The 27,930-nt window shown below is 36.0% G+C and overlaps 1 protein-coding gene across 7 annotated transcripts in view; it reads right to left on the bottom strand.

The window, feature by feature from the left end:
* Window positions 1-23,649, bottom strand: part of LOC120776117 (basement membrane-specific heparan sulfate proteoglycan core protein) — a 158,692-nt gene extending 135,043 nt beyond the window's left edge. For all 7 annotated transcript variants that reach the window (XM_040106621.1, XM_040106622.1, XM_040106623.1 and 4 more), the window contains exons 1-2: window positions 23,587-23,649; window positions 21,128-21,452 (exon numbers count right to left, since the gene is read on the bottom strand). In XM_040106621.1, the coding sequence (XP_039962555.1) occupies window positions 21,128-21,265 (138 nt within the window). In that variant the 5' untranslated portion in view covers window positions 21,266-21,452; window positions 23,587-23,649. The remainder of the gene's footprint in view (window positions 1-21,127; window positions 21,453-23,586) is intronic.
* Window positions 23,650-27,930: the final 4,281 nt, after the last annotated feature.

The following is a 27,930-nucleotide window of genomic DNA, read 5'->3' as shown; positions in this document are numbered from 1 at the left end:
CTTGATGAAAGCTTTGACGCATGCTTTAATTTGATTAAAATACAATAGCGAAATAATTAGCTTTGTGACACCATATAGTTAAACCATATTAAGGTGCAGTAAAAGCAAAACGAACTTAAACTCTAAAAAAAAATGAAAGCTCTTTTCAAAGCTCTGAGGCATGCTTTGATTTGTGACGTTTAATAACGACGGAGTTCAAAGGGGATACCTACACTAAGAAACAGAATATTTTACGGTAATTTCGTTAAATTTAAGGAAGTATAGAATATGGACCATCAACTTCAAAGCTTTCACCTAAAATACAAAAGCGAAGTAATTCGTTAAGCCATATTAAAATGCTAAAACAAGCAGTAAAAGCAAAACAAACTTAAATTGTGAAATAAATAATGAAAGCTTTTGATGAAAGCTTTGCAGCATGCTTTGATTTAGCAACGCAATATTTTACGTTAAAGTTCGGTAAACGGAATGGAGTATCCATAAAAGGCTTTGCTAAGATGAGTAAATTGCCTTCCGAGCCCCCCGCCCAATAAACCAGCTAAACAGCTCTGAATAAATTTAACACCTTTAGTTGTTGCCGCCAGCACCGCCGCCGCAGCCTCCCATCTCCGATTGCCGAATCGATATCAATTTGAATTATTTATGCCGTTCAGCAATAAAAATGTGAATCAGACATATCGATTTATGTGCACAAGAAATTCGAGCTCAACGCGCTGGCTACTGTAGTGGCAGGCGCAACAACAACAGCAGTGCATATTTAGAAGGAACAGGGAAAAGCACGCCAAGTATAGGCGGTGGCAATAAAGGCGGCTGATCGGCCAACAAATTGAGCAGCTAATGAATGCATAAACGAGTTGAATATCTAATGAAGTTCATTATCAAATGTGCTGTGGTGGCAGCGCCGAGGCAAGGGACATTTGAGATTCTAATTATGTTTGAAATGGAAAATACGTGGTGGAAAAAATATGAATAACGTAAAGTCCGGTTACAAAAGTTGCTAATGATTTTCAAATTTCGTTATGAGTATTTTTTTACTATATTTTCTCGCTTCGTTGAGCGCTCATTTTGGGTTCTCTTGGTTACGCAAGTGTTTAAATATTTTGTAGTTCATTAACACGTTCAACGGATTCGCATTTTTCGCGAACGTTTGCAATATTTGCCCAATTAATTACTTTTTTACTCTTGCCCGGTGTCATTTGTTGGCACTTGAGAAACTTTACGCTCCGCGCTTCAATTGCTGTAATTCGAAACGTAATGCAGCGCAAGTAAATGACATTTTTGCAGCTGAATTGTGGTTGCGGTTGCGGTTGTGGTTCAAACATTTTTCCCCCACGCTGATTTGCATTGCAACACAAGTTAAGCGCCAAGTAACGCTTTGGAATTTTTGGTGGCGAGTATGGTGTTGATCGCTAACATTTAGTGCTAAGCACACATTGAAGAGGGAAGAGCGTAAAGCATGGAAGGAAGGCTAATTTATCTACGAATTCCAACATTTTTTGCCATTGCTACTTACTACACTCTACTCGAGCTATCAGCTCCATAAAGCCGAGGATGTATCTGCTAATTGTGAATTCCGCTTACACCACAAGTTCAACTCCAAATAACAGGTTTTGGGCGTGAATGTCAGAGTTTGAGATGCAAAAACAACAAGCATTGTAGTTAAGCCTACAAGGAGCATGAAACTTAACTCCGAAATGCATTCGTTCAGCATCCCAAAAAGTATTTTGAAATCTCATTCCATTTCGTGTGACCTTATGGTGGTTTATTTATAATTTTTTTTTTTTTCCACGAGCTTTTTATATTTTGTATTACACAATTTGAGTTTTCAAGGTCGTCGGCCACCGGCTCATCGCTTGCCAGTCCGTATGGTCTACCAGTAATTCAAGTGTACGCTGCTCCGTTGCTTTTTGTCTGATTTAGTGGTTTCGGAATTTGTTTTGATGTTTTTTCATTAAGATTTTCAAGTTTTCTGTTTATTCTTCGTGTTGTTGGCAGTCGCACTTTTCAACACGTTTTTCTACTATTATATCTGCGGCTGCTTTTAGTGCGCCGAATTTCACTTCATAAACTACCTGTTTGCCCGTTGGTGTTTATATTATATACTTGGGTTTTACTATTCAGACATTTATCTATATTTAATACTTTGTCATCTTTCTGCTACCTTTTTGGCTTATGTTTCTCTATTTTTGCTTTTCAAACTGATAACGTTGTCATTAAAATCTGGTTAAAGACATCTTTTAAGTCTGTCTTTTAATGATTATTTCAGTGGTAATATCTCACTCATTCAAATTAAATTGTATTTGTATTGATTATGTTCATATAAATCTTCCATTGTTATTGCTAATTGGTGGTAGTTAAAGTTTTGAAAACATAAAAGAATTCTGGTAGCCAATTCCGATTGTCCGAATATAATGAAAGCTCTGTGGACATAATGAAAGCTCTTTTAAGATAGTGAAAGCTAAAGCTATTGTTATTTAGAGGCTTTATGTTTGTTTATTGTCAAACAAATGTAAATAACGAAAGCTCTCTGAACACAATGAAAGCGCTATGAACATAGTGAAAGCTCTATTAAGATAATGAAAGCTTAAACTTTTATTCTATAAATAGCAATGTGACTTACTTGTATTTAAGCTTAAATAATTTGTGAAAGCAAAATAAAGTAGAAATTTACCTGAAAGTAAACAAAAAGAAATGTATTTAAAAATTTACGAAATGTTAAAATTGTTTATTGTGAAATATTAAAAGTTTTACTCAAAACAAAACAGTATACATGAAATGATAAAGTTATATAATATCGAAAAGGTTTACACACTTTATTTCAAAGTAAAAAATTTATACAAGTGGGAAGCTCTAATGAAAGCTTACCACAGTTTTATGAAGCAGAATTTTCTTTACCTTAGAACAGATTTCTAACGAAATTATTAATTTGAGAAGCTTACCGCAATTTTATGCATATGATTTTTACATTAGTTAAGACCAGGTTTCTATTACCAATTTTTAATTTTGAATTTGAGAAGTTGTATGACAAAAGCTTTAGAAACACGCTAAGCTTTTACTCTTAAATGAAAGCTTAACTAGTTTAAATATTTCGAAAATTAATTTGAAATATTAGGACATTAACACAACAAAATTAAAAATAAATGAAATGTGATTTTCTGGCAATCGATGCCATGTGAAAGCATTCCAAAGCATTTGCGATTTTCACTAACGGTTAATGGCAAATGTAGGCATACCACATAAACAATTTCGGCAACTGCCAATAAAAGCAAAATCAATGAAATTGCCGGCACTAACCAATGGTGTGTATTAGTCATAGAAAAATCGGCGAATTGGGAAATAGTAATTTGAAACAAAAATAAAAGCTAAAACACATAAAAATAAATAAAACTAAATAAAACTAAAAGCTTGTAATTGAATCAGCGACGAGAGTCCATTAGAAGAAAATATATGCTCGAAAGCTGAACAAACAATAAAGACAGCAAAAAATGAGAATAAAACATAAAAATAAAAATAAATTATAAGTAAATGGAAAATCTGTTCGCAGTAAAGCCGATCGAATTGTGTGATCGTGAAACTGAGCGGCGGCTAATGTGCCACACGCCGCGTCAATGCGCGCCACGCAGCCACAATCTGTTACTTGCCGCTTTTTATGCCGAATTTTGTTTACACGCGTGTTTTGTGTTTTGCCAATCGTTTTCGATTTTCTTTATTGCTGCCCCTTTTATTTTCTCTATTTAATTACAGCATATTTCTTACAACAAACTGCTTGTTGCGCGCGCTTTGGATTTGCGCCAAGTTAACGCATTGCTTGTAGCATAGAATTTCGCCGCAATGAGTAGCAAGCAACAATTGGCTCATCGGCTGCGGGCTAAAAATACGACTGACGCTAACGATGAGTGGCAAGTGGCTTGGCGGCGTGTAGACACATAGCTAACGAGTGTGGAATGAAGGCGTGTGGCAAGTATTGAAAAGACATTTTTGAAAGGTTCGTCACGTCAAAAGTCAGCAGCAAGTGATGGGGCTTAAGAACCACTAGAAGTTCGGGAAGGTGTATATTATAAAGATTCAGGCACGCCGACATTGTTGCGAAGCTAGGGTTAGGATTTGATAGGGTTTGAGCAGATTTTTGGTGGCTTTGGAGCAGTTACTAAACAGATCTTATTAATAGCTTCATGGATTCTGACAGTAACTTGAACCCTATGTGAGAAATACTAAAAAAAAAGCACGGTGTTGTAGTCGTCCAATCCACTCGCTTTCGAATTCTATGAGTTCATCACTCATAAAGCTTAGAGAAGCTCATTTTCACCAGCTTTATACAGCACGTTTGTTGTTCCTCTTCGCTGTCACTTTGTCAGCTTCAACTGGCACACTCATTCACAGGTCGCACAATTGACTTAATCCAGACGTTGCGACAGTGCCATTGGTGCCACATACGCCGTATGTCAAACACTTGCAGCAACAAAGCAACATTTGTTTATTGAGCACTTCACATCAATATAGAAATGAAGTTGAACTGAGCTCCGCGCCACTGTCTCACACTATCAGCGATGCTGCGGCGTTTCTGCTGTGGATAGCAAGCGGGCGTGGCGCTTGATTGGCTGCAGACGGAGGCCAGACTGCCGACGCAGCGCAGGCGCAGCCCAGGCAGACTGATCACTTTAACATCTTATGATTATTATTATTTCTTCGCGCTGCAAAAGAGCCTCTATCGCTAGCGGAGTGTGGAGCAGCAGCTGCGCAGTCTTGATAAGTACGCACTTGGTGTTGTTGTAATGCGTTGTCTGGTCGATGAATTTGCGTTTTGCGCATTTATCTGCGCGATCACTCCCTACAGAGTTATTGCGATTGTCAGTGCAGGCTGATTTGTATGGCTGTATGTCTGTTTGTCTTCGATAATTACAGATGGCAAATGTCAGCGTGTCAAAAGTGGTAGAACACACAGCTTGAGCGACTACTTGGCGGTTGGCAACTCTATAGGCGCACATAAATACCAGTTTGGATATATAATATATGTGTATATGTGTATAATAACAACATTGCCGTCTCAATTGCCTTACTCTTGTACATTTATTTGTGCATAACCACACACATATACGAATACATATGCTACATATACATGAGTTGGCTATGTAGGCAAGTTCACAAGTAGAATTGGCACAACAAACATTTAATGGTGGCTATTAAATGCTGCGCGCTATCATTAAACAAAGTCCAAAGTAATGAATATGAATATTAAAATGGGCAGTGAAACGATGAAACTTGTCGCCGTTGATACAAAGCATAGCGCTCAAGTGGGCAGGAAACATCACAAAAGGCAAAAAAAGCAAAAAAGTAAAAATGCTGTAATAAAATTTTGCTTATGCTTTATGTGATTTCTAAGTAGGAGCGGTCATAAATAAAAACAACAAAAAATTCTGCAAATTCAAACAATTTTGTTGCCATATACTAATTATCAAAACCGCTTACAAATAAGTTCGGAGTAAACGTTATTGTTTGGTTTCTAGTACTTGTATAAATGTTTTGACGCGGTGAATGCAGGCGCTTATAAATTAATAGAAAAAGATTAATTTATGTTTAAAGGAGACACAGAAAATTTTAAATAATAATTTTGAAAGAATATAATAGTTTTTTTTTATACATTTTTTTTTCAAAATATTTGTTATTCTTCAATAACATTTTTTTAATAATACATATACATATGTGTGTACATATTTTTCTAAAAAAAAAAAAAACATTACAATATCAAAAATTTTTAAATAAAAAATAATAAATAATGATTTTAAAAAAGTATATAAAAATTCTTTTAAACAAAAATTGCTTTATAAGAATATTTTTTTAAAATATATTTTTCTTCCATAATAAGTTTTTAATAATATACAGTGTGCGACAAAACTAAAGCACGGAATCTACCTTGTCGGTATTTAACTGGATAAAATCATAAATTAGGCATTACTTGATGTTTTATTGATTTGTATTATTAGTTCATGTATTCTTCTTTTAAAATTAGTAAAAATTAAACAAATTAACTTATTAAAAAAATATATAAAATACCATATATGAAAAACTCCAAAAATTTGGTGCGACAAAACAAAAGCACGAAATGGTTTTATGATTGAAAAATTTATGTCTTTCAATATTTGGTTGCGTATCCCTTTTTTTTCAATACAGTTGCACATCGGCTAGGCATGGACTCAATTAATTTATTTGATGTGTCCCAGGAAATGCTTTTCCATGCTACCTTCACTTGAATGTATAAAACGGCCTTATTTTTACAATTCTCAAGTCTGATTTTTCGATCTACAATTTACCATTGGTTCTCTATGGGATTGAGATCAGGTGATTGTGCGAGTCGCTTCAAAACCTCATTCCTGTTATCAACAAACCACTGTTTTACACAAATTGCAGTGTGTTTCTGGTCGTTGTCATGTTGATAACTCCATTTTAAAGCCATTTCTTCTGCAACATGTGGCAGCATTAATATTCTGAGAAATATTTTTATGCTTATATTTGTCCATTATACTGTTTATATGATGAATTTATCCTATTGCATTCCTTAGAAAAAAACCCCACACTAGTACATTGTCTCCACCATGTTTCACCGCGCTTGTTTTATAACGTTGATTTAGGCGTTGTCCCTTCCCCCTGCCTACCAGCTTCAGCCCATCTCAATCTCTGATATTAAACTTCGATTCGCCAGAAAAAAGTACAATTTGCCATTTGGTAATCGCTCAATTTATGTGCATCCTCACAAATTCCAATCACGCCAGTCTGTTCTTTAAATAAATAATACGGCTTTTTTGCAATAACTTGCTACAGGTAGCATGAAAATTCCCCATCGACAGCTCGACGTTGTATGGATCTCTGTAATGTATTTAACCGTAATTGTCTTACAATAGAAATTGCCGATATAAAAGGGTAATTTTTTATTGCCCGAATGACTCCTTTATCCTCTCGTTCGGTTGCTCTCCACGGCCGTCTACCTCTATGCGCTGTAACCAAAGAGCTTGATTTGCCAAATCAGCTAAATGTTCGGGAAACATTAGGATGATTTATTCCAAACTTTTTTGCAATAGTCATAACCGATTCTCTTTTCTTAAATTCCTTAACAAATTTTTTTTCTAAAATGAACAGAATACTTACATATTTCGAGCCATTGAAATATCTTTCTCTTTAACATACAACCAACCGTACTGAATGACGAACTGCAACTGAATTTGCATTAATATTTTTCTAATTAGGTAATAACTACACATATCCAACATTTTGATCATTAAAAACCGTTTACGACAAACAATTAATGTGCAATTAATGTAAATTCTTAGTTTATGCTTTTGTTTTGTCGCACCAGATTTTGGAGTTCTTCATATATTTAATTTTATATAATATTTTAGTAAGTTAATTTGTTTAATTTTTACTAATTTTAAAAGAAGAATACATGAACTAATAATACAAATCAATAAAACATCACGTAATGCCTACTTTATGATTTTATTCGGTTAAATACCGACAAGGCAGATTCCGTGATTTAGTTTTGTCGCACACTGTATGTATGTATGTACATACATACATATGTTTTATTTAAATACTTTTTAAAACATAAAAAATAAATAATAATTTAAAAAAATGTATATACTGTTTTTTAATAAAAACTTTTAAAATTTTTTATCAAGATTTTTTTTTCTTCCATAATAATTTTTTAATATTATATGTTTTTTCAAATAACATTTTTTTCAATATGAATGGTCTTGAAAATATTATATAATAAATAATAATTAAAAAAATGTATATACATACGAGTATGTATTGTATGTATTTCTTTAATAAATTTTTTTTCCAAGAATATTTTTTTCCAATATTATTACTTTTTAAAAAATAAAATAATACATAATAATTTAAAAATATATATGTACATATACAATTTTTTCAAGTTTTTTTATCCATAATATTTTTTAATAATATACATATGTATATTTTTTCAAAAATATTTTTTTGTTCGAATATTAATAAATATTAAATTTTTAATTTTTAAATTTTAAATTGTTGAATTTTAATTAGTGCTTCACATAAAATTTATAAATTAATAGAGTTCAATAAGAAAAAATAATTCTACAGATTAGAAAATATGAATTTCTTCAATCAAAAGCACTTTGGACAGTACTGTTATAAAATCTTCGAATCGATTTTTAAAGTTTAAAGGCTATGATGTGCATATATTGGGTAGTCGAAAAAGTCTTTTCGTATTTTTCATCAAACTTCAATTTATTTTGTTATATTTATATACATACTATGTATCTATTGACAAAATACGAAAATACTTTTTCGACTACCAAATATGTATAAAATGTAATAATCATTTAAATTTATTTTTCACGCTGAGTAAAAAAAATATAATTTTTGTTAGTGGTTTTTATTTTTGGTTTCAGTATTAAAAACGCTTTACTTGACTTGTGGTATCATTGAGTTAGAAGTTGAAGGCAGTGCGTATACGCAACCAGACACAAAAACACACAAATTTATACCATATTGAACACAAATACTAATAAAATTTGTTGATCGTTATCTACTTCAGACAGATAATTAAGCCATTAGAGCCTTCAGATATCCATGTGTTACACTCACAACTGCCGCTCAATGATATGTGAATAGCACACACACACAAGTAAACAACTGTCAAGGTAAGGCTTAAATGAAGCGCTGAATCACAAACAAAGCAGTGATGGATCGTTAAAGACGCCTTTTCTCGACTTCGAAAAAATATAAATAAGTAATAAAAGACAGAAAATCAAAAAGAAGTAATAAAAAATATATAAAAAAATAATATTTACATACAAGATGACAGCTGTGACTGTCTGTTTTTCTATTTCAAAAAATAATAAATATTAAAAGTTAAAAAAAAGATCTATAAAATTGAGCGCAAAGCAATAGCCTGTTTGATGCTTATATTGAAGCAAAAGTAAAAAAAAACAAAGTTATTCAAAGAAATCGAAACAAAAAAACACTGATGCTTTCGTTGCAACAACTCATTTACATGCCGTCTAGTGCTCACTGAGAGCAGTCCGCACAATTAGCCACTGACTGCCTTTGTTGTTGTGTTGTGTCACAAATATGAAAATTATTGCTAAGCTTTTATGCGTGTAAATATTTTCCGCTGCTGTTTTGGCACTTTTCAAGCGAAGTGTCGTAAAACTCATACAAAATACTTGAAAGCATAAATTGGCTTGATTGGTGGCCGACATAGCCGCGCTGAGCTCATACACATGTGAAAAGCAGACCGGACGGCTTCTCAGCCTAAAAAAATAAGCTGCGCGTGCGATTTAGCGGCAAAGCGGCAAAGCGTCTCCGCGGCTAATTGGCTGCTCACGTTTTTGCAGCGGCGTCAAGTAGTCTCACAAGCAGTTTTTTCTCAAGCTGCGAAAGATCAAAGTTTGGCAACAGTAGATACGAAATGTGTATATGTGAAATGTTTATAAAACATAAGTGTATATAAGCGGGGCTATTTTTAGGAACACTTAAAGTGCAGACGGGGTATAACTCTCAAATTAAAAAAAAAATCATTTTAAGCGATATTCTTTCTCAGATTTTATAAAAGAACAAACCTTTGGGAACTAAACTCTGAAAATATATAATACATATTTTTTTTAAATGTACAAAAAAATATTAAAAAAAAACACAAATATTGGGTAGTCAAAAAAGTCTTTTCGTATTTCTAATCAAACCTCAATTCATGAAATAAACAAATTTGTACCATTTTGGTCAATATGTTTTTCTTAAAATAATTTTAATTAAATTTTTTGGCTTTGCTTTCAAAATAAAAACTAAATATTTCTAACCTCGACTGATTATATTATCGTTTAAACTCCCGCAATGTACGCAGTCGCCGCTTGGCTCATTTAAAATGCATTTATTATGATTTAGCAATAATTGATCTTGATCAAATTCGCTGAAAAGTTAGCAAACTTCAATTGAGTGCTTCTTATGAAGATTGATATTCAATTGGCACACGCAGGCGCTGCCTGTTGCAGCCAAATTGATGCGAAGAATTCGAAGAGGATAAAAATTACAAAAGTAAAAAAAAAAATAATTAAGAAATAAGAACAAAGGAGCATTTTTGGACAATAAAACAATAATATTTATTATTTGCATTCGATGTCGGCTCTTGTTGTTGCAATGTAGTTTGACTGAATAGTAACGCCTTCAGCCAGAGCTGCATTTTTGAAAACTTTAAAGAAAATACTGAAATTTAATTTCATTTAATTTTTGTTTGCAGAAGTCTTTCTACATACATAGATGGTTAAAGAACTCTTTTTGAGAACATTTTGGGAGACAAAGTATGAATAATTTGCTGTAGAACTGCTGGATTCTCCCTTTGTGAACAGGAGAAACTTGCAATATATGAACACATTGATATAAATCGAGTCTCATGCATCTCCAGTTGAGCACTGTAAAATTCTGAGACCTCAGAAGATCTCGCTCCAGTTCAGAATTAAGCTTTCAACCCAGTCCTGAAAAGTTAGCGACAGCCGAAGTTTGATTAGAAATACGAAAAAACTTTTTCGACTACCCAATATTTAGCATTTTTCAAACAGTCACAACATAGTGAATTTTCTTACCTTGTAGACTTAATAATTTTTTAATTGAAAACAAATACACGCACACAACTAAATGTGTTTATATGCTTGCATTTATCTCGGAAAAGTCTGTTTGTAAAATGTTCGGCGCATTAAACTAAACATTGTGTGCATTCAAGTACAAAAACAAACAAGCAAACACATTTCAAAGAAGAAAAAAAAGAAGAAAAACTCAGTGAGAATATGTAAAGTGCATTTAAAAACGCGACAACAGCAACAACGGCATAGTGCAAAGCGGAAAAAATAACATTGAAAATGGAACGCAGTTGATTTCTTGGCGCTGGAATGGGTGCGGATTGCGTTCGGCACTGTCACAGGCGCTAGCCCAGCAAGGGGGTCAGTGGGTTGGCGACAAAGTGGGTAAAAAATAAACAACTAAATAGCAACAAATGCCTGAAGCATAATATAGTAAATTTCAATGAAATAAACAGTGCGACAAGCGCACATATTTATATGCGTCTGGCAGCGCTTCCACATCTGCAATGGCAGGTACAAATCCATAAATGGCTTACAGGCGCTGTTTTGACTGAGAAAATGCACACAAGCAGAAATATCAGAAATATGTGCGCCAATAGAAGGTGCCTTTTTCGATATTTCAAGTGCGTTTGATCAGCTGTTCAACAGCGGTAAGCATGGGAGGTTAAGGCTTTCGCAAACCGCTGCTTATTTGTATTTGGAGCAGAGTCTAATGCTGCACTCAAGCGACAATTGGCCAGCGTGTGCAAAACACACTTCCTTGTGTATCTATCTATTTGATGAGATGATGAATAAGTGCGAGTAAATATATGTATACAGCTGTGTCTGTGTAAGTAGTGCATCGCATGTTTACATAAAAAATAATTACCAGTAGAGCCACATGTGTATGTTTTGTATGTAATGTGAGTTATTCTAATATTTATACACATGAATCTGCTTCCGCACATGTCTTGAGTGCTATCTGACGTTACAAAACCCAGATAAGCGTGAATTGCAGTGGCTACTTATGCATACATAAGTGCTGAGTGGCGAATTTTCAAAAAGCTGAAGAATTTAGGAAACAATATGCATTATATTGCAATTTTGCGAAAGAACTGCGTTAAGTACTTTAACTAAGAATTCTACACACACAATTCAACATTTTAGCATAAACTAACACTGTGCTCCAAAGAGAAGTGAGAGGCATAGCTCTCTACAGCCAACCGAAGCTTCTAAAGTAATTTTTCTAACACTAAAGACAAGAGCAGTAGCTGTTCTACCAGCCAGCATGAAGTTTCTTACCAATTTCGCAAGCTTGTCTGTGCAATTTGTAAAAAAGCAATGCTCAACGCTGATTGGTCAGTTACTAAATAGTGCGCTCTTTGCTTGAAAGGCATAAGATATGAGAAAGTAAAAGCATAAGTGCACGCAAGGAAAACATTAGTGCTAAATATGTTCTTTAGACTTCGTAAATATAATTTTTAAGAAGCTGGAGAATTAAAAAAAAATGCATTATATTTTTGTTTTCTTCTTGAATTCCATAGCCAATTTTGTGAAAAACTGCGTAAAATTCTTTAACTAAGAATTTTGCACCTACAATTCAACATTTAAGTATAAGTTAAAACTGTGGTCCAAAGTGAACTGAGAGGCAGAGCTCTCTACAGCCAACCGAAGATTCCAAAGTAATTTTTCTAACACTAAAGACAAGTACAGAAGCTGTTTTACCAGCCAGCATGAAGTTTCTTACCAATTTCGCAAACTGTTCTGTGCAATAAGTAAAAGAGCAAAAAAATATGAGAGAGTAAAAGTAAAAGTGCACGCGGAGCAAACTTTAGTGCTAAATATGTTTGTTTAGACTTCGTAAATATATTTATATTTTTTGTTTAGTTTACACGTGTATTTATTTCTCCCCACATCATTTACCATTTAACTTATATATGCTTTGCTTGAAAAAAATCAAAAGTAAACGTGTTTATCTCTGTCGCGTTCACCTTTAACCGAAATATAGTCAGATCTTTGCTACGTTTTTCTTTATTTTTAATTTATTTTATTACCCAAATATGCTGTGGCCAGTCTGGCAAGCGTTTCCCACATTAACCGGCGATCTATTGCACTTCGTTGAGTTGAAATATGAATAAAGGCAGAAAATATGACATGAGATGACAATACGAGTCGGACTATCTGCTAGGAAATCTCAGCGAGCGCAATGAAAAATGAGCTCGCAAGAAGAAATGCTGATAAGCAAAGCTGATGGACACGTTTAAGAATTCCGCTAATGCACATTGCTTGTGGGAGTTGTCTAACTAGCAAACCTAAAACTATATACAAGGGCTTCTAAGTTGTGGATGCCGCGGCAAAAGTAACAAAAAGTAAAGGGTTGGCGGTTTTTTGAGAAAATATTTTGTTGCTTAGAAGATCACTGTACTATAGATCACTAGATGCCAACGACTGAATTTGAGATTTAAGCGTGTGAGCGTGTGTAAGCATGTAAATGCAAATGAAAACTAATATTGTGGCATGTATAACGCAGTGTTGTACTTATATTTATTAAAATTTCACACCGTGGAACGAAACGAGCTTCTCTTTCGGCTATTCACTAATGAATTTATAGCGTAAACTATGGATGCTAGTGATATGTTCTGAAACTAAAATTGTTGATATTTTATTGCAGGCTCCGCTGCATAAGCAACTTAAATTAGCCGATCAACTTTCTCAGACTTTTTCTTTACTCAATTTCTAAAAGAGAAACATTTTTTTTTTCAACCTTCTCGAAACCTTTCCACAAATGGTTGCACTTCATATCTGTGGGTGCGTATGTTTGTGCGTTTGTTCCATGCGTGTTCCAATGCGTTCCTGCACACTCATTTGGCCTCATTCATTGTTTGCACACACAAATACATAAAACCTAGTACATGCCGGCCTGCTGCTGCCCCACCTGCGCACCACTCCTGCTACTTATCGTCATATGTTCATTGCTTTATCAATTTGCAACGAAGTAACAATAATAAAAACTAATAAAAGTGTGGAATATGAGGAATATGAACAAATAGTTGTACAACTTTTCGATAAACGCTTCGCATGCTCTCCACCGCCAATAGCTAGCATATAAGTATATATATTAGGGTGCGAACGAAGATCTAATATATTTTGCTTGGTAGTCTGAAAAATTTATTCGATAGACACTTCTTAGAAAATCTCTCCAAGTGTGAGCTTTTAATTGTACCATCTTTTTTATAGATTTTGTAGGAAATTGAATGGTCTCTAATTTATTTTATCGTAAACTTTTCTCGTTGAAGTTTGATTGTTATATGACAAATGCGGTTTTTTTATGAATTTTATAACTCAATGAAGGAAAATAGTTTTTAATTTCAAAGCTCATAGTTTTTACTGCTCTGCCTGTTAATAAGAAAAGATAGAGAAGTGTAAGGCGTAGGATCTTTCCATTACAATTGTGAACTCATTCTTGGTGAGATTTTCGTAAAGGTGCTTAAGAACATATTTTTATACTTTTCAGAGTATTAAGTGAAAAAAAATATATTAATTTCTTTTGTACCCACCCTGATATACATATATGTATGTATGTACATATCGCAACGGTTAAAAAGCTTAGCAAACATTGCGTAATGTTCCAAGGTGATTGTGCGAATATTCGCGTATTTTTCTAAGATGTGAAAATTTGCCTTATCAAAGTAGTCAAAGCGCTGGGCCGACGGATGAATGGAGATATTTTTTAAAGCTCGTGTTGCTAAGAAAAATAAATAAATTGCCTTAGCACTAGGAATACTTTAGCTGCGAAAGATTTTTTCGCTAGGAAAATGTTTAATTAAAAAAACACGTTTTTGAGAATTTGTTAAATTTTTTTCATTTTTATACTCTCGCAACAAAGTTGCTAAGGAGAGTATTATAGTTTTGTTCACATAACGGTTGTTTGTAAGTCCTAAAACTAAAAGAGTCAGATATAGGGTTATATATACCAAAGTGATCAGGGTGACGAGTAGAGTTGAAATCCGGATGTCTGTCTATCCGTCCGTCCGTCCGTGCAAGCTATAACTTGAGTAAAAATTGAGATATCATGATGAAACTTGGTACACGTATTTCTTGGCTCCATAAGAAGGTTAAATTCGAAGATGGGCAAAATCGGCCCACTGCCACGCCCACAAAATGCCGGAAACCGAAAACCTATAAAGTGTCATAACTAAACCATAAATAAAGATATTAAAGTGAAATTTGGCACAAAGGATCGCATTAGGGAGGGGCATATTTGGACTAACAAAAAACGTCAGAAACACTAAATTTTACGGAAGAAATGGCAGAAGGAAGCTGCACCCAGGCTTTTTTTTTAAATTGAAAATGGGCGTGGCGTCGCCCACTTATGGACCAAAAACCATATCTCGGGAACTACTCGACCGATTTCAATGAAATTCGGTATATATTATTTCCCTGATGACATGTACTAAATATGGGTGAAATCGGTTCACAACCACGCCTTCTTCCAATATAACGCTATTTTGAATTCCATCTGATGCCTTCTACATATGTATATACATTAGGAACCAATGATGAGAGCGGAATAAAACTTTACACAAATACGGCATTTGAAAAATATGTAAATGACGGATAATGAAATCTCGATTATCACTTTATCATGCGAGAGTATAAAATGTTCGGTGACACCCTAACTTAGCCCTTCCTTACTTGTTTCATTTAAATTTTTTTTTTCTAAAATAATCATTTTAAGTGTAACTGCTGCATATTTCTTACAAAATGTTTATTCGTTGAAAAATCTTAAATTTACGCCGCACCGAGGTCTTGCTTGACACTTGCAACACACGCACACACACACTTGTTTAGATGTGTGTTATTTATGAGTGCGTTTTTTGCACTTCTTTACGCCATTCATTAAGCAAAAGTTGCACATTTGGCACATATGGATACAATGTGTGGCGGAACCGACTTTGCTGCCACAGTTCCGTTGCTCGTTGGGAATTTTTATTTATCTTAATTTTTTTATCTGCTTTTGATTTTTGGCATGTTTTGCTTATAAACAACGATTAATTGCAAAATGCGCGTTCACCCGCGCCCCAAGCGCCGCCTGTCGCCGTCAGAGAGTAGGTCAACAGCGATCCATTCCAGCTTTTTTGGCGCATGTGGCAACTTATTTACATTTGGCGCAGAGCAATTACTGCCAAACACACACATATGCAGGCGCAAAGGCTGCTGCGTATGTGCGAAATTGCGTGTGCCACGTCTTCGCGCTGGAATTTTATCTCACGCAGTTTCGTTTCAGCAACTTTTGTGCTGCTTTTTCCATTGCCTATGCGTCGTCTTTAACTTGAGTGCCAGCCATTTAGTTATGGGTCGCATATGGTGCACTTATGTGCGGCCGCTGTGGCAAATGCAACCCCTGTTGCATGGTTTTACGAGGCACTTGTTGGCGTAAGCAAAAAGAAAACAACACAGCAGATATGAAACATGCTGGAGAAGTGTCTCTAAATATAAAAAAGAATTTGAGCCAAGTTGAAGTGCCGCCGCCCTCAATGAATGGTGGTTGGAATAGCTGAATGAATGAAACACAGGGGCTTGTACTTTCAAGTACTAAATGCTGAATCAGAAGAGTATTAAAAAAATAAACTAAAAATTAAAATTTATATAGGGCCTTATTTAAGAGCACAGCACTTTCACTTGAAATATTTTATCTGCATAATTGAAAAGGAAATGATCAGAATCTCAAACACATGTGTTTACCTTGACTGCTAAATAATTATTTATAAGAAAAAATGAAAGATTTCTTGTTTTCAACCAAACCTAAAAATTTCTGTAACGACACTGCCAAGCCAAAAGACACCAATAACTACTAGTGCTTCAATTTTGTACACTCATTTAGTATTTTGTTATTGTTTTTTCTTTCTTCTACAGCAAAATAGCAACAGCGCGCATGGTCACGCAGTTAACTGTATGCTAGCCTAGAGGTGATAAGAGCGGACTTGTGCAACGGGCCCACTGCCATGCACGCACTTACAGCACACACTTCTTGAGTGTTGCACAATAAAATGAACTAAATAATAAATTTGTAATTAAAAACAAATCAAAAGGAGAGCAACACAGATTAACGCACGAAGATGCTGACCCGTTTACACAACTTCCGATTTGATAAATGACTTTGACAGCAGCAAAAGCAGCTAAAGTCAACACAAATGCAACAACAACAGCAACAAAAGGCAATAACGGTAACCTAAAAAGCGTATGCAACTTTTTTAGAAAAGTAGCGCAGCCGAAGTTCAAGAGAAACATAGTTGAGAAGGCGCTGGAAGCAGCGGTAGCGCGAGAGGAAAATGCTGGTGACAGAAGATTTCGCGGAATCTGAAAACATTTTTTCTGAATTTTTTATAATATTAGGTAGTCGAAAAAGTCTTTTCGTATTTCTAATCAAATTTCAACTGATTTCTTTTTATATCTATACAAAAAAGACTTTTTCGACTGCCAATATTTAATTAGATTGTGTGCGGATTTCCATTAAATTCAAGTATAGTATATATATGTCGTTGCAGATAACCCCGCGCCGAAGATTTTCGAAATCAGCGAAATCTGCATAAATTTATTTGAAATTCTATTTTTTGGCGCAAATTTATCAAAAGAACATGCAAATACACACACCGTCATATAGAAATTAATATAGAAGTCCCGATGACAGGGCGTCTTCGCACGAATTGAAGTTCAAAATCAGGCATTCACATAGTGACGCGCCTAAATTGGAAGACACATTTTTTCCTAAAGTCTCTGACTATCTTTTTAGTGGCATAATGTCTTATATAATGCTTGGCTTTAGTACAGACTTTAGTTTTAATTCACAGTAAATTGGTTCATTTTCATAAGTCGCGCTGATAACACGCCACAGCCGGCTGCTCACGTACACACACACACATGCAAATATGCATGCAGTCTATTATCAGCACGAAGTGCCACCGGCCGGACGCGATCGGCAATCGGCAGCTCGCCGCGCTGGCAGCAACCAATACGACGCCAGCCGTCGCCGTTCGCCAGCATAATTTGCTATTTTTGGCTAACCTTTTGCAGCAGCGCTGTTGTGTGTGTGAGTGCTTTTGTTGTTGTCAATTGCTGTTGTCTTCGCCCGATAGGCTTTTGGCTCTTCTGCCTTGGCTTCGACGGCGCTGATAACCTGGCCTATTATTTATTTGCTTTTCGCGTCACCGTGCGCACAGCTTGAACTTTATTATTGAACTCATTTGCTTTTATGATTTATTGTTGTTGCAATTGTTAAGAAAACAATGTTAAAATGGCAATTAATTTATATTTTTTATTTAATTTAATTCTTTCAGATTAATTTTTTGTGAATGTGTGTGATTAGAAGATCCGGTGTTGGGGCCTTAGGAAATTGGCACAACGTGTCCTTGAACAGAGTTATAAATACGGCTTTTATGGCAAACGGAAATGGAAATCGATTAACGGAGTAAACGACTGAAAAGCTTTTTTGAAAATTATTTTTTTTTCAAAAATTATAAATTTTCTTTTGTAAATATTTATGGGATGTAACATTACATGTGCAACAAATAGCAACACCAACACATTGTTGGCGCGAGTAACCACAATTTTCTATTACAAAAATCTTAAAATATTGAAATAGTGCTTATAAATACATATATATTATATGCATGTATGGCTGTGTGTGACTGTGTCTGCCGTCAAACCCAGCAAAGTTTATTTTTCATTCTTTTTTCTTTCCGCAATGTTTACTTTGAAGCTCGGGCCATAAAATCATATTTTGACTAGACACGCTTGTTAATAATGAGTATTACATAGAGGTGTTAACTGCTTGATTATCGCACTATAAAGGCGATTATCACACGCACTCATATGAGCATTTAATAGCTCTTTGCCGCTAGCATTTTGTTTACTTTTGAGTTTGTTCTGCGCGATAATTTGGGTTGGCAACACAGTTTTTATAAAAATATAATAATAATATATTATCGTGGTATTTTATAAGTACATCAGCAGGGGCGGATCCACGGGAGGGAGGGGGTTAACTGCTGAGATTTCCCCCCCTAAAAGTTAAAAGTTATACATTATTTCCATCATAAGTGACACTCCGCAAAGAAACGGACTTTGGGTTGGAAGTACAAAATTATATAGTTACCCCCTCCCCCCTAAAAATCCGCCCCTGCACATCAGAGAGTTGCTGCTGCTCATACCAGAATACTAAAATGGAATGGTATTTTGAAAAGTATTAGAGGGAAACTTTATATTTGCAATAATTAAGAAATATTTTGTTAGAAAATTGTAGCCCAATCCCTTTATATAGCTACTTTGACTTTGGCATATTAAAAAAAATATTTTATTAGCCAGTAGCTTTAGCAGTTTTGAAGGCAAACATACAATTTCAAGTTCCATACGGACCATAAAAGATCTGTAGGAAAACGTAAATATCAGAATTATTACTGCCAAGAATTATTGAGAATTGATGAGCTCGCTTGACGCATAAAAATAAACAGAAATGAAATAATCATGACCTCCTGCTGGTTTTGACTCTTGTTAAGCGACATGACTTTAAACAATCATAATCCTAATTTTATCTCAAAGTACACCAAGGTTAGGTCAGGTTGCATTAAGAGATCGATCCTGAGAGGGTTCTCACTTGAACAGTTCAAAACGCCGGTCTGTTGGGATATCTAACAACTTTTACACCCAAATGAGCCTGATGATGAAGCACAGACACTTCTTGCCTTGTACTGTCGCTCTGCTGTCGAAGTGCATGTTCGCTTCCCTGAAAGAGGCTGCACTTCATAGCACAACGTTGGTGTAGTTCGTAGTGCACCGAAGATGACAAGCGATTCAAGCGGTTTAGCAAGTTCAGACTTTTGGAGCGCACTCCCGCAGACGAATAGACTAATGAATGACTTGACTATGGTTTCGTAAAGCCACAACACTGCCTTTGGTGAGAGTTCCCAAATATTCCCTAAAGCTGCTCTAAGGCAATATAAGGCAACCGATGTGTTTCTTACTCTCTCCTCAATATACGGCCTTCGAGAAAGTTTTTTATCAAGGATAAGCCTTATGTACTTCAACTTATTAACAGGTTGCAGACTCAAGTCTCCGAATAAGGACATAGGACGGTATTTTGTTCCTCCTCCTGGTAAATATAAATATTTCATTTACATCAAAGAATCAAAAGAATATTAGCTTGAGGGTCAGCATCTATCAAAACTATTCTATTGTATATCTCAAAGAGAATGAACCATGCAGATCAGAACTGAAAAAGTAGTAGACTATCGAAAACCCATCGCGGAGAAAGTTTCTCTGTCTGACCTTACTTAGCAAGTGGTTTCCATAATAAAATGCGATCAAACGAATATGCTACTTTAGCAAGGGTTGTGATCTGCAACGGCCAAAAGTGGTCATGGACTTTAAAAAAATATACCAGAGATAGACAGAAACAATCTGCATGCTTCTCTTGTATGCGCGTCGGTTCAATTATTAATTCGTTTTCATAGATCTATGGCTGAAAGAGCTAGGTCTGCATATATCTTACGCTATACCTGAAAAAAACGAAGTATTTAGTCTCTGATTTAATAAAACTACCGAGAATAAGAAAGAGCCTTTTTATTGGCGGATATTTTTGGACTTTGATATGAGAAATCTGCTCACTGAGTACTCATTTTCATATTTTTTGTGATAGCTTTTGGAAAGTGAGCGTTATAGACTAGTACACTTATGTTACGGACGCATTTCCGGTTAATAAATTAACATATTTACCACAATTATACCGTCATTTAACGAGCGCCTGCTTATGTAACCTTTTTCATTAGTTTTATGTTACTATTGTCTAAAATTAACTCGCTTACTTCATCTGGCGGCAAATAGGTATGCTTATCTATTGAAGGAATGGCGTAAGTAAAGACTGCAGTTGTTGTTTGTTAGCTAACAGCAAAATATTGCAAAAGCTAATATTTTAAGTAGAACTTCTAACAAAATTCATCTACAAACTATTCTGGATGTAACTCACGGGCCGCTTTATTGGAAATTTCGTACTTCCATATGCAAATGCCTTACAGACTAGACTAGAAGCGAAGGATGGGGAGAGCACAAATATTATGATTTTGTCTGGCATATCAGCGCTATATTAACATGAGGTTCAAATGCTGGCGATCAACCTGAGATAACTTGCAGTAAAATGCGTTTAAATTTCTGTGAATATTTTAAACCTTTTTAGCTGGGGTTTTCCCCTTTGAGGAGCCGTAAACACACAATAACTGAATAATTTATGTATTTTTAAATATTTTTTTATTGCTTAGCCGCAGATAAGATTTCTAGCAAACAATCCATTATGGTTTTCAATCACAGTTTATTGCTCATAATCGCGTGAATGGCTTTAACTTAAGTAAATCTGAGTACATTTTGGCAAAAAGAAAAAATAAAGTAATGGATTTTTTCCTCAATTATAAAACTGAAATCATGAAAACAGCGCCTAAGTCTTTCGAAAGTCAAATTTTTCACAAATTGTCATTCAACTTACACACAACTTTTACACTCACCTTAGCCGTTGCCGTGTGGTAGGTGCCACATGTGGTATGCAATATCAGTAGCACTGCCACGACTTTGAAGATCATCGAGACACTCCACAGCGTTCGCCTCGCGGCGTTCGCACCACTTTGGGGTACCTGCGCCCCCATTTCACTGTACGCCGTCTGGCTGCGGTTGGTTCACTTGGAAATTCTAATGTCAACGCCAAGCGAAATTTTAAAAATTTTGAAAATAATGCAAACTAAGAATCGCTATAAATCAAAAGTTGGCGCGACGTGCTAATAATTTTTACTAGTTTTCTGGCTTTCTTATTGTTTTTGTTTATTGTGTTTGTAACTGCAAAATTTACAAATTCGAAAAGTAAAACATTTGTTTTTATGCTGAAAATTATTTAATTGGCGTTGCTGTAAGGCACTAGTGTTGAACTGAGAAGCACAAAGTTTAGAATTTTCGCTCTTGTTCTCGTTCGCGTTCCCGTTGCAATTATTCTGCTTTGTGTTTTGAAATATGATTTTTTCGACGCTTTGGCGCTTTTTAGCATTTATTTAGGTACGCTTCGCGCGAAACGCGTGTTCTGCGGCGTTTATTTATTGCATTTAAATTTATTTATTTCTGCGGCGGTGCTCCGCGTGCGAGTCGTGCGATCGTGTGGCGGTGCGGGTGGGCGGACGAATCGTTGTTTCGCTTGAGCTCAGCAGAAAGTATTGAAAATGTGCGGGATTTTTGCAGCGAAGACAAGGCAAAGCAATGCCAGCGAATGAAGAAAACTCAGAAAAAAGTAAAGAAATTGTAGAAATACATAACAAAAATAAAAGCAAAATACAATGCCACGAATTGCACGGGGACACGTGATTGGCGTGGCGAATTGGCTGAAATCCGAGCAATTCGTATCGAAGGTACTCAGAAAGCAACAAAGGGCAGAAAACGAAAAACGCAACGCTGTTTGTACGCAGAAGGGTGTGGAAAAAAGTCTATAAAAAATTTATTTGAAAATCAAAAATACAATTTTGTGTTAGAAAAAGTGTTTGTAATCGGTTTTTACGCGCAAGTTTGCTAAATTTTTTCTTTTCAGGACAAATTTTTTTCATAACAGTATGTTTTATAAAATAAACTAGTACACAAGTACTAAAATTCTCTCTCATAGAATTCGAATCCAAGCATAAAATTAATTTAGAACAAATAAAATTTAAATTAGTTCATTTTAATGGATCGCAAAATTGCTAGCTAAATTATTCGAGGTTATATTTTACAAAATTCCGCTTTCAAATAAAAATTTAAAAATTATTTTTCAAAATTTTCATTTAAAAATTCATTTTAAAAATTTTCATTTGAAAATTAGTTATGCATCGGTCAAATAAAAATTTCAAATTTATTTTTCAACAAATTTTTTTTTTAATTTTCAAATAATTTTTTTTTTTAATATTGACAACAAAAAAAATGGATTTGAATAATTTTTACGGCTAATGCATTCAAGATATATGTATATACATATATTTAAAAAATATTTTTCAACAAATTTTTAAAAATTTAAATTAAATTATAATTTTTTTTAAATAACAGATGAATTTTTATTATAAAATATTTTTTTTTTCAATGTGGATCTTTTTTGATTGGTTTTTTTTATTGAAAAATTTCCGTATTCGCAAATCTTTAAGGGTACTTTTATCGAATGTGAAATTTTGAAAATTTAAAAAATTCCAAAATGTTTCCACATATAAACATTACTTTGGAATATTTTGCCTCAAAAACACAAAAAGTATTTCTCCGAAAAAAAAACCAATTTTAAAGTAAATTTTGGTTGGAATGCCCTAAATGCTTTTAAAATTCCGAAAATTTCTTTGAAAATACTTTTTTTTAATAAGTTATTTTTTTTTGAACTGCGAAGAAAAAATTAAAATCCGAAACTATTTTGCGACAATAAAGCAATTTTGTTTTCAAAAACTTTTTTTAGAGCCAAAAAGTATGTCTTTGAAATTTCACACAAGTTTCAAGTCAGCAAAGTTACTGTCTTCGCTTTCTAATCAAAATTTTGCAGTTCCTTGCACTTTTTTCTTTGCTACACATTCCGAGGCAAATACATAAATGCCGCACAATTTGTTTGTCCGAATTTATTTTCAATAATTTGTCCAATAAAATGAGGCTTCTTTAACGGAAATCTGCCATAAATCACAACTCCTACCGCCACTCCCACTCAAACATGCACACGCGCAAACGTTCGACTCGCACATTCCGTACGCGTTTGTAATGAAAACAGCAAATCAAAATAGGCTGGCGCACGTATCCTGCCGCGACGGCGTATCCTGGCTCTAATGCGCAACAAATCCACGCGATTACGGATTAACGCAACTAATGCCGGCGACGTGTACGACAACTTTTCGAGGACATCACTTGACGTTTCGTTCGGCGACACGGTTAATACATTTTTTAATTCCAGCAAAGTTTGCCCAAAAAATATTTATTAAATACCCACACAATCCTCGCAAGCTAAGACTTGTGTGTGACCGAAAAGCCAACTAACCACCACCAGCGAACCGTAATCGACGTCCGTACCGCACGACGGCGCACAACCGAATGGAGCTGCAGACTTCCTTTTCGTCTTCGTCGGAGTCGTTGTCGTTGGGGCGCTGTCGGCGCAGTCGTCGGCGCTGACGCTGACGCAGCGCCTGAGTGTTCGTGGCGTGCTGGCGGAGGCGAATGGCGAATGCGGCGCATACGTATGTTTGCATATACCGCGGCCGGTGCCGGGGTGTGCGGGCGCGTTGTGCAAATCACGAGAGATAATACTGCTAATGTAGTGCTGCCGCCGTTGCAGCTGCTTCTTCTTATTCTACAAGTTCTTCTTCAGCTTGTTGTGCCTGCTCGCTTTCTGCTTATGCTTCGCATGGTTATTCTACTTGTACACATATGCATATTCGCTAGAACTTAATGTAACCGCAGGAATACTACTCACACACACACACTCACACGAATGATAGCGCTAGCCGTTTGCCGGCAGCTTGTTTCACATAACCTGCACACGAGCAGCCGAAAAGAGCGGTTTTGGTGCGAGCATACGAAGACGCGCGTATGTCCGTTGATTGGTATTGAGTATGTGGCAGTGTATGTTGGCGTGCGCGTAACTGTGTTAGAGTGCGGCGCGCGGAGCTTTTGTAACAAAACCGAAAATTGTCAGACGACGATAACGACGTCCATGCACAGACTGATTGTAGTGAGGCACTAGCAAGGCACTGCCATTCAATGGCAGGCAAAAGCGGTGACGACCACAGCAACTGCGCTCTAAGCATACGACAACAATAACAACAAGCGGGTAGCACCGCAGAACCGCAGAATGACGCGAGTGGCTGCGAGGCGACGAAAACGAAACGAAAAGTCAACTCAAGTCAGCAGTTAACGCAATCACAACAGACTACTACAGCAGCAACAACGTAGACAACAACAACAACACCTGCGACAACCGTAGATATGATTAAAAATAGAGCAATAAAAAATTGTTACTTGCGGATAGTGATATCGACCGCAACAACGACAGCGAAGACAGTAGAAAACGACGACAACAACACGCAAATTTCTAAAAAAAACAAAAAAAAAACAGTTAGCAATAAAATGCGAGAGCAACAGCTGTTAGCAAGACTAAGGATTGGTTACCAACCGTTTCAATTGTCGAAAAAATTATTTAAATTAATTTGAGATTTTAAAAATGTTGAAAAATGCAGTCAACATTCCCGCACTGTGGCAACCCTAACGTAGTTTTTTCAAATAAAACAATAATTTTCAATTAAAATTACAAATGTCTAATAGTCATCATACGACACGGTGCGCACCCCGAGCTTCTGCCGTCTAAACACACACAGTTGCATTTTATTAAAATTGGCTCTCGCTTATTCCCTTTACTCTCTCTCCTACGCGTGCGAAGTTTCTGGCACAAAAGCCGGTAAACCACGCGCCGAACTGGCACTGTTTTAACTGAATTTGTTATTGTAAAGCAGAGCGTTTGTTGAATGATCTCCATACTTGGAGAGAGACCGAAAGCATGCGCTCGCATTCCGATACCAGCTCGCTCAATATTGATCGATCAGTCGTTGGGGTGATTTTTTACAGGTAACTGATTTTTTTTTAACTAAACGATGAGGTGAGCAACAGTTCAGCCTACTCAGAACAAGTTGGGGATGTGTTGTTACACAGAAATGCGTATATCCAAAATACCCAGTTAAGAAATAAACTCGATAATGATAGCGACTATTTTTCTTAGAGTTTTTGCGTGTACTAGAGGGTTTATAGTAGAGACATACGGATAACAATGTCCGCACGAAGCTCATAAAGTAATCTATTGGAACCATGATTTATAAGGAAGTTTCGGACTCGGTAGTAAGGTTTTGAAGCCGTTCCTTTGAAAATAATTCGTACTGTGGAAATATGCTATAGCCCTTCCAGGCAATAAGATTTTATTAAGTAAATATGCGACCCTTTCCTACTGGGTTTCTTAGTTGGAGGCGGTTTCCCACCCACATGGTTTACATTTCTCTCTCCCACTTTTATGTTCCTAATAATGTTGGGTAGAATGAATTTGTAAAGGCAAAAACAAAAAAAACAATAAAAATAGCAAAAAAAGAGTTGTTGAAGCAACAGCAGTGACAACTTAGGGCTCTGTAGAGGCAACGCTTGCTGTCAGCGCTTCACGACAATCGTGTTGCCGGTAGGCATATAGCAATGTGGTTACAATAGTAACAACAGCAATGCCAATGAAGAAAAGCGGGAATCCGTATTGCACACAAAAGCAATGCGGTGATTTTTACCTTTTTGTTTTGATTTTGACTTTCTGCGCCACCACAAGTTCGCTACGGCTGCTCTGAAGTTGTGTTGAGTGTTGTCAAACCACTTAACTGGGCCCTAAAGAGCGAACGCGCAGCGCACAAGGTAAGCAGATGAGCGCTGGTGAATGATATGAGAATAAACAAACAGGCAAAAACCAAACAAAAAGATAAAAGCGTGAGTGAAATATCGAGCAGACAAAACCGGTATGCCGAGTTGAACTCATGTCGACTGCTGACGAAAAAGGAAGGTAAGGGGCGTGCATACATAGAGGCAATTTTCATATAAAGCGGTGCGGCCGAAGAGACCGCGACCAAGCGACAGTCGACTCAGCGCCGATGATGGGAGTGGAGCCCTGGGAATTACTGGGGAATGGGGGTACGCGCGCACGGGCTGGCATATTGGTTGTTTATTAACTAATACTTTTATGTACGAACTCGTTTGCTGTTGTAATGAGTGGCCATAATTGAGGTGTCAAAGCGTCAAAATCAAAGCAATGCGTCGTTGTCTATTTTTACCTCTAACACAGGGTCCGCTGAGTCGAGGTGAGAAAGCAGGTTGTGTGTGGACAAAAAATTTCATTCAGTAAAATGTGGGAATCGATGGTTGAATGCATTGTGTTCGTTTTTCTTATTAACAGGGGGCGTGGCATCTATACTTTCGCTGGCAGAGGTTGAAAACGTCATACACGTGCAACAAAAGGAAGAACAACGAAAGTTGGATAGTTGAATGCTTGACGAAATGTAAATCAACAGCAGTACAGCGAACGGTGCAGAGCTATAGATATCGGCATGTGTTTTGAGGAAGTTATTCAAAGTAATGTACCATGTTAGTTTGATAAGTTAGATATATGAACTTCGAGCAACGCACTTTTCTTCAATCAAAACACAGCAGTCAATGGATTTACTTAGGAAAGTGATTATAAGCTCTATGAAGACCGCAAGTAAAAGAAAGTCGATGGATCTACCCAGGAAAGTGGTTATAAGCTCTACGGAAGCGGCCGAAATTATTAATTTAATTCATTGAAGCTTTTACGATGGTCAGAGAGGGAAAGCGTAAGCAAATAATAAAATAATAAAATAAATTATGTAAAGTGTGTGGGTGCAAATACAACTGTATTCAGATATTTCTTGTATTTGATTGCAACATTCTATATACATGGCGGTAATACTCGTTTCGGTCGCGATTGTGAACTTCAGTCTCTTACAACGACTTTCTCCAAAGATTTAATTCGATTGTTTGAATTACTAAAGCCCACTCTTCCCGAAAATGCATTCATGATATCAAATACGAAGCTATAATAGGGCCAAAAAACATTTGTACCTCTCATTTAAAAGGTCTTGAACTCATTGAACCGTACTCGTACTTCTTTCACCAAGTGAGTGCGCGAGGCAGCGCTTATGTCAAGTGGCCAGTTGAAGCAGTGGAGCACAGCTAAGTGGTCGGGACGGGAGCAGAGGCCGCAGAATCAAGTTGGAAATCGGCCAGCACATACACTACGCGTACTGAAGAAGAAGTAAAGGGAAGAGCATGACTATAAAAAAGTACAAAAGTATATTTGTTTATTCCACTGATTCGCAAAGTGCGAGCAACAAAACCCTAAGCGGGCTGAAGTGGAGTGAATGTAGCACAACAACAAAGGGAAGCGCGCAAACAGCAGGAATATGTTAGCCAAATAATAAACAAATGAAGTAGGCGAGCGTGTTTTCGACTTGTTGCAAGTGTTGCGGAGTGCCACAAGCTGAAAGCGCGCAGCAAAAGTGTTGTAAAAAGTGAGGCCTAATGCTTTGCTTTTGCCCGCAACTTCGGCTGGGTATTTTATTTGGCTGATTGTTGGGTATATTGTGCTTTATGCGCACAAGTGTTGACAGCTTACTTTTAAATATATGTCTTACCAGCTGCTTAACCAAAGAGAGAACAAAAAGCTGCCGCAGCCCACCCACCAATCATGGACATATTTTATTCATATGGGTTGGAATATTCCATACATAAATAAAATACGATA

Source organism: Bactrocera tryoni, chromosome 4, assembly GCF_016617805.1.
Source record: "Bactrocera tryoni isolate S06 chromosome 4, CSIRO_BtryS06_freeze2, whole genome shotgun sequence".
Taxonomy (NCBI): domain Eukaryota; kingdom Metazoa; phylum Arthropoda; class Insecta; order Diptera; family Tephritidae; genus Bactrocera; species Bactrocera tryoni.
This window is presented reverse-complemented; position numbering and strand designations above follow the sequence as displayed.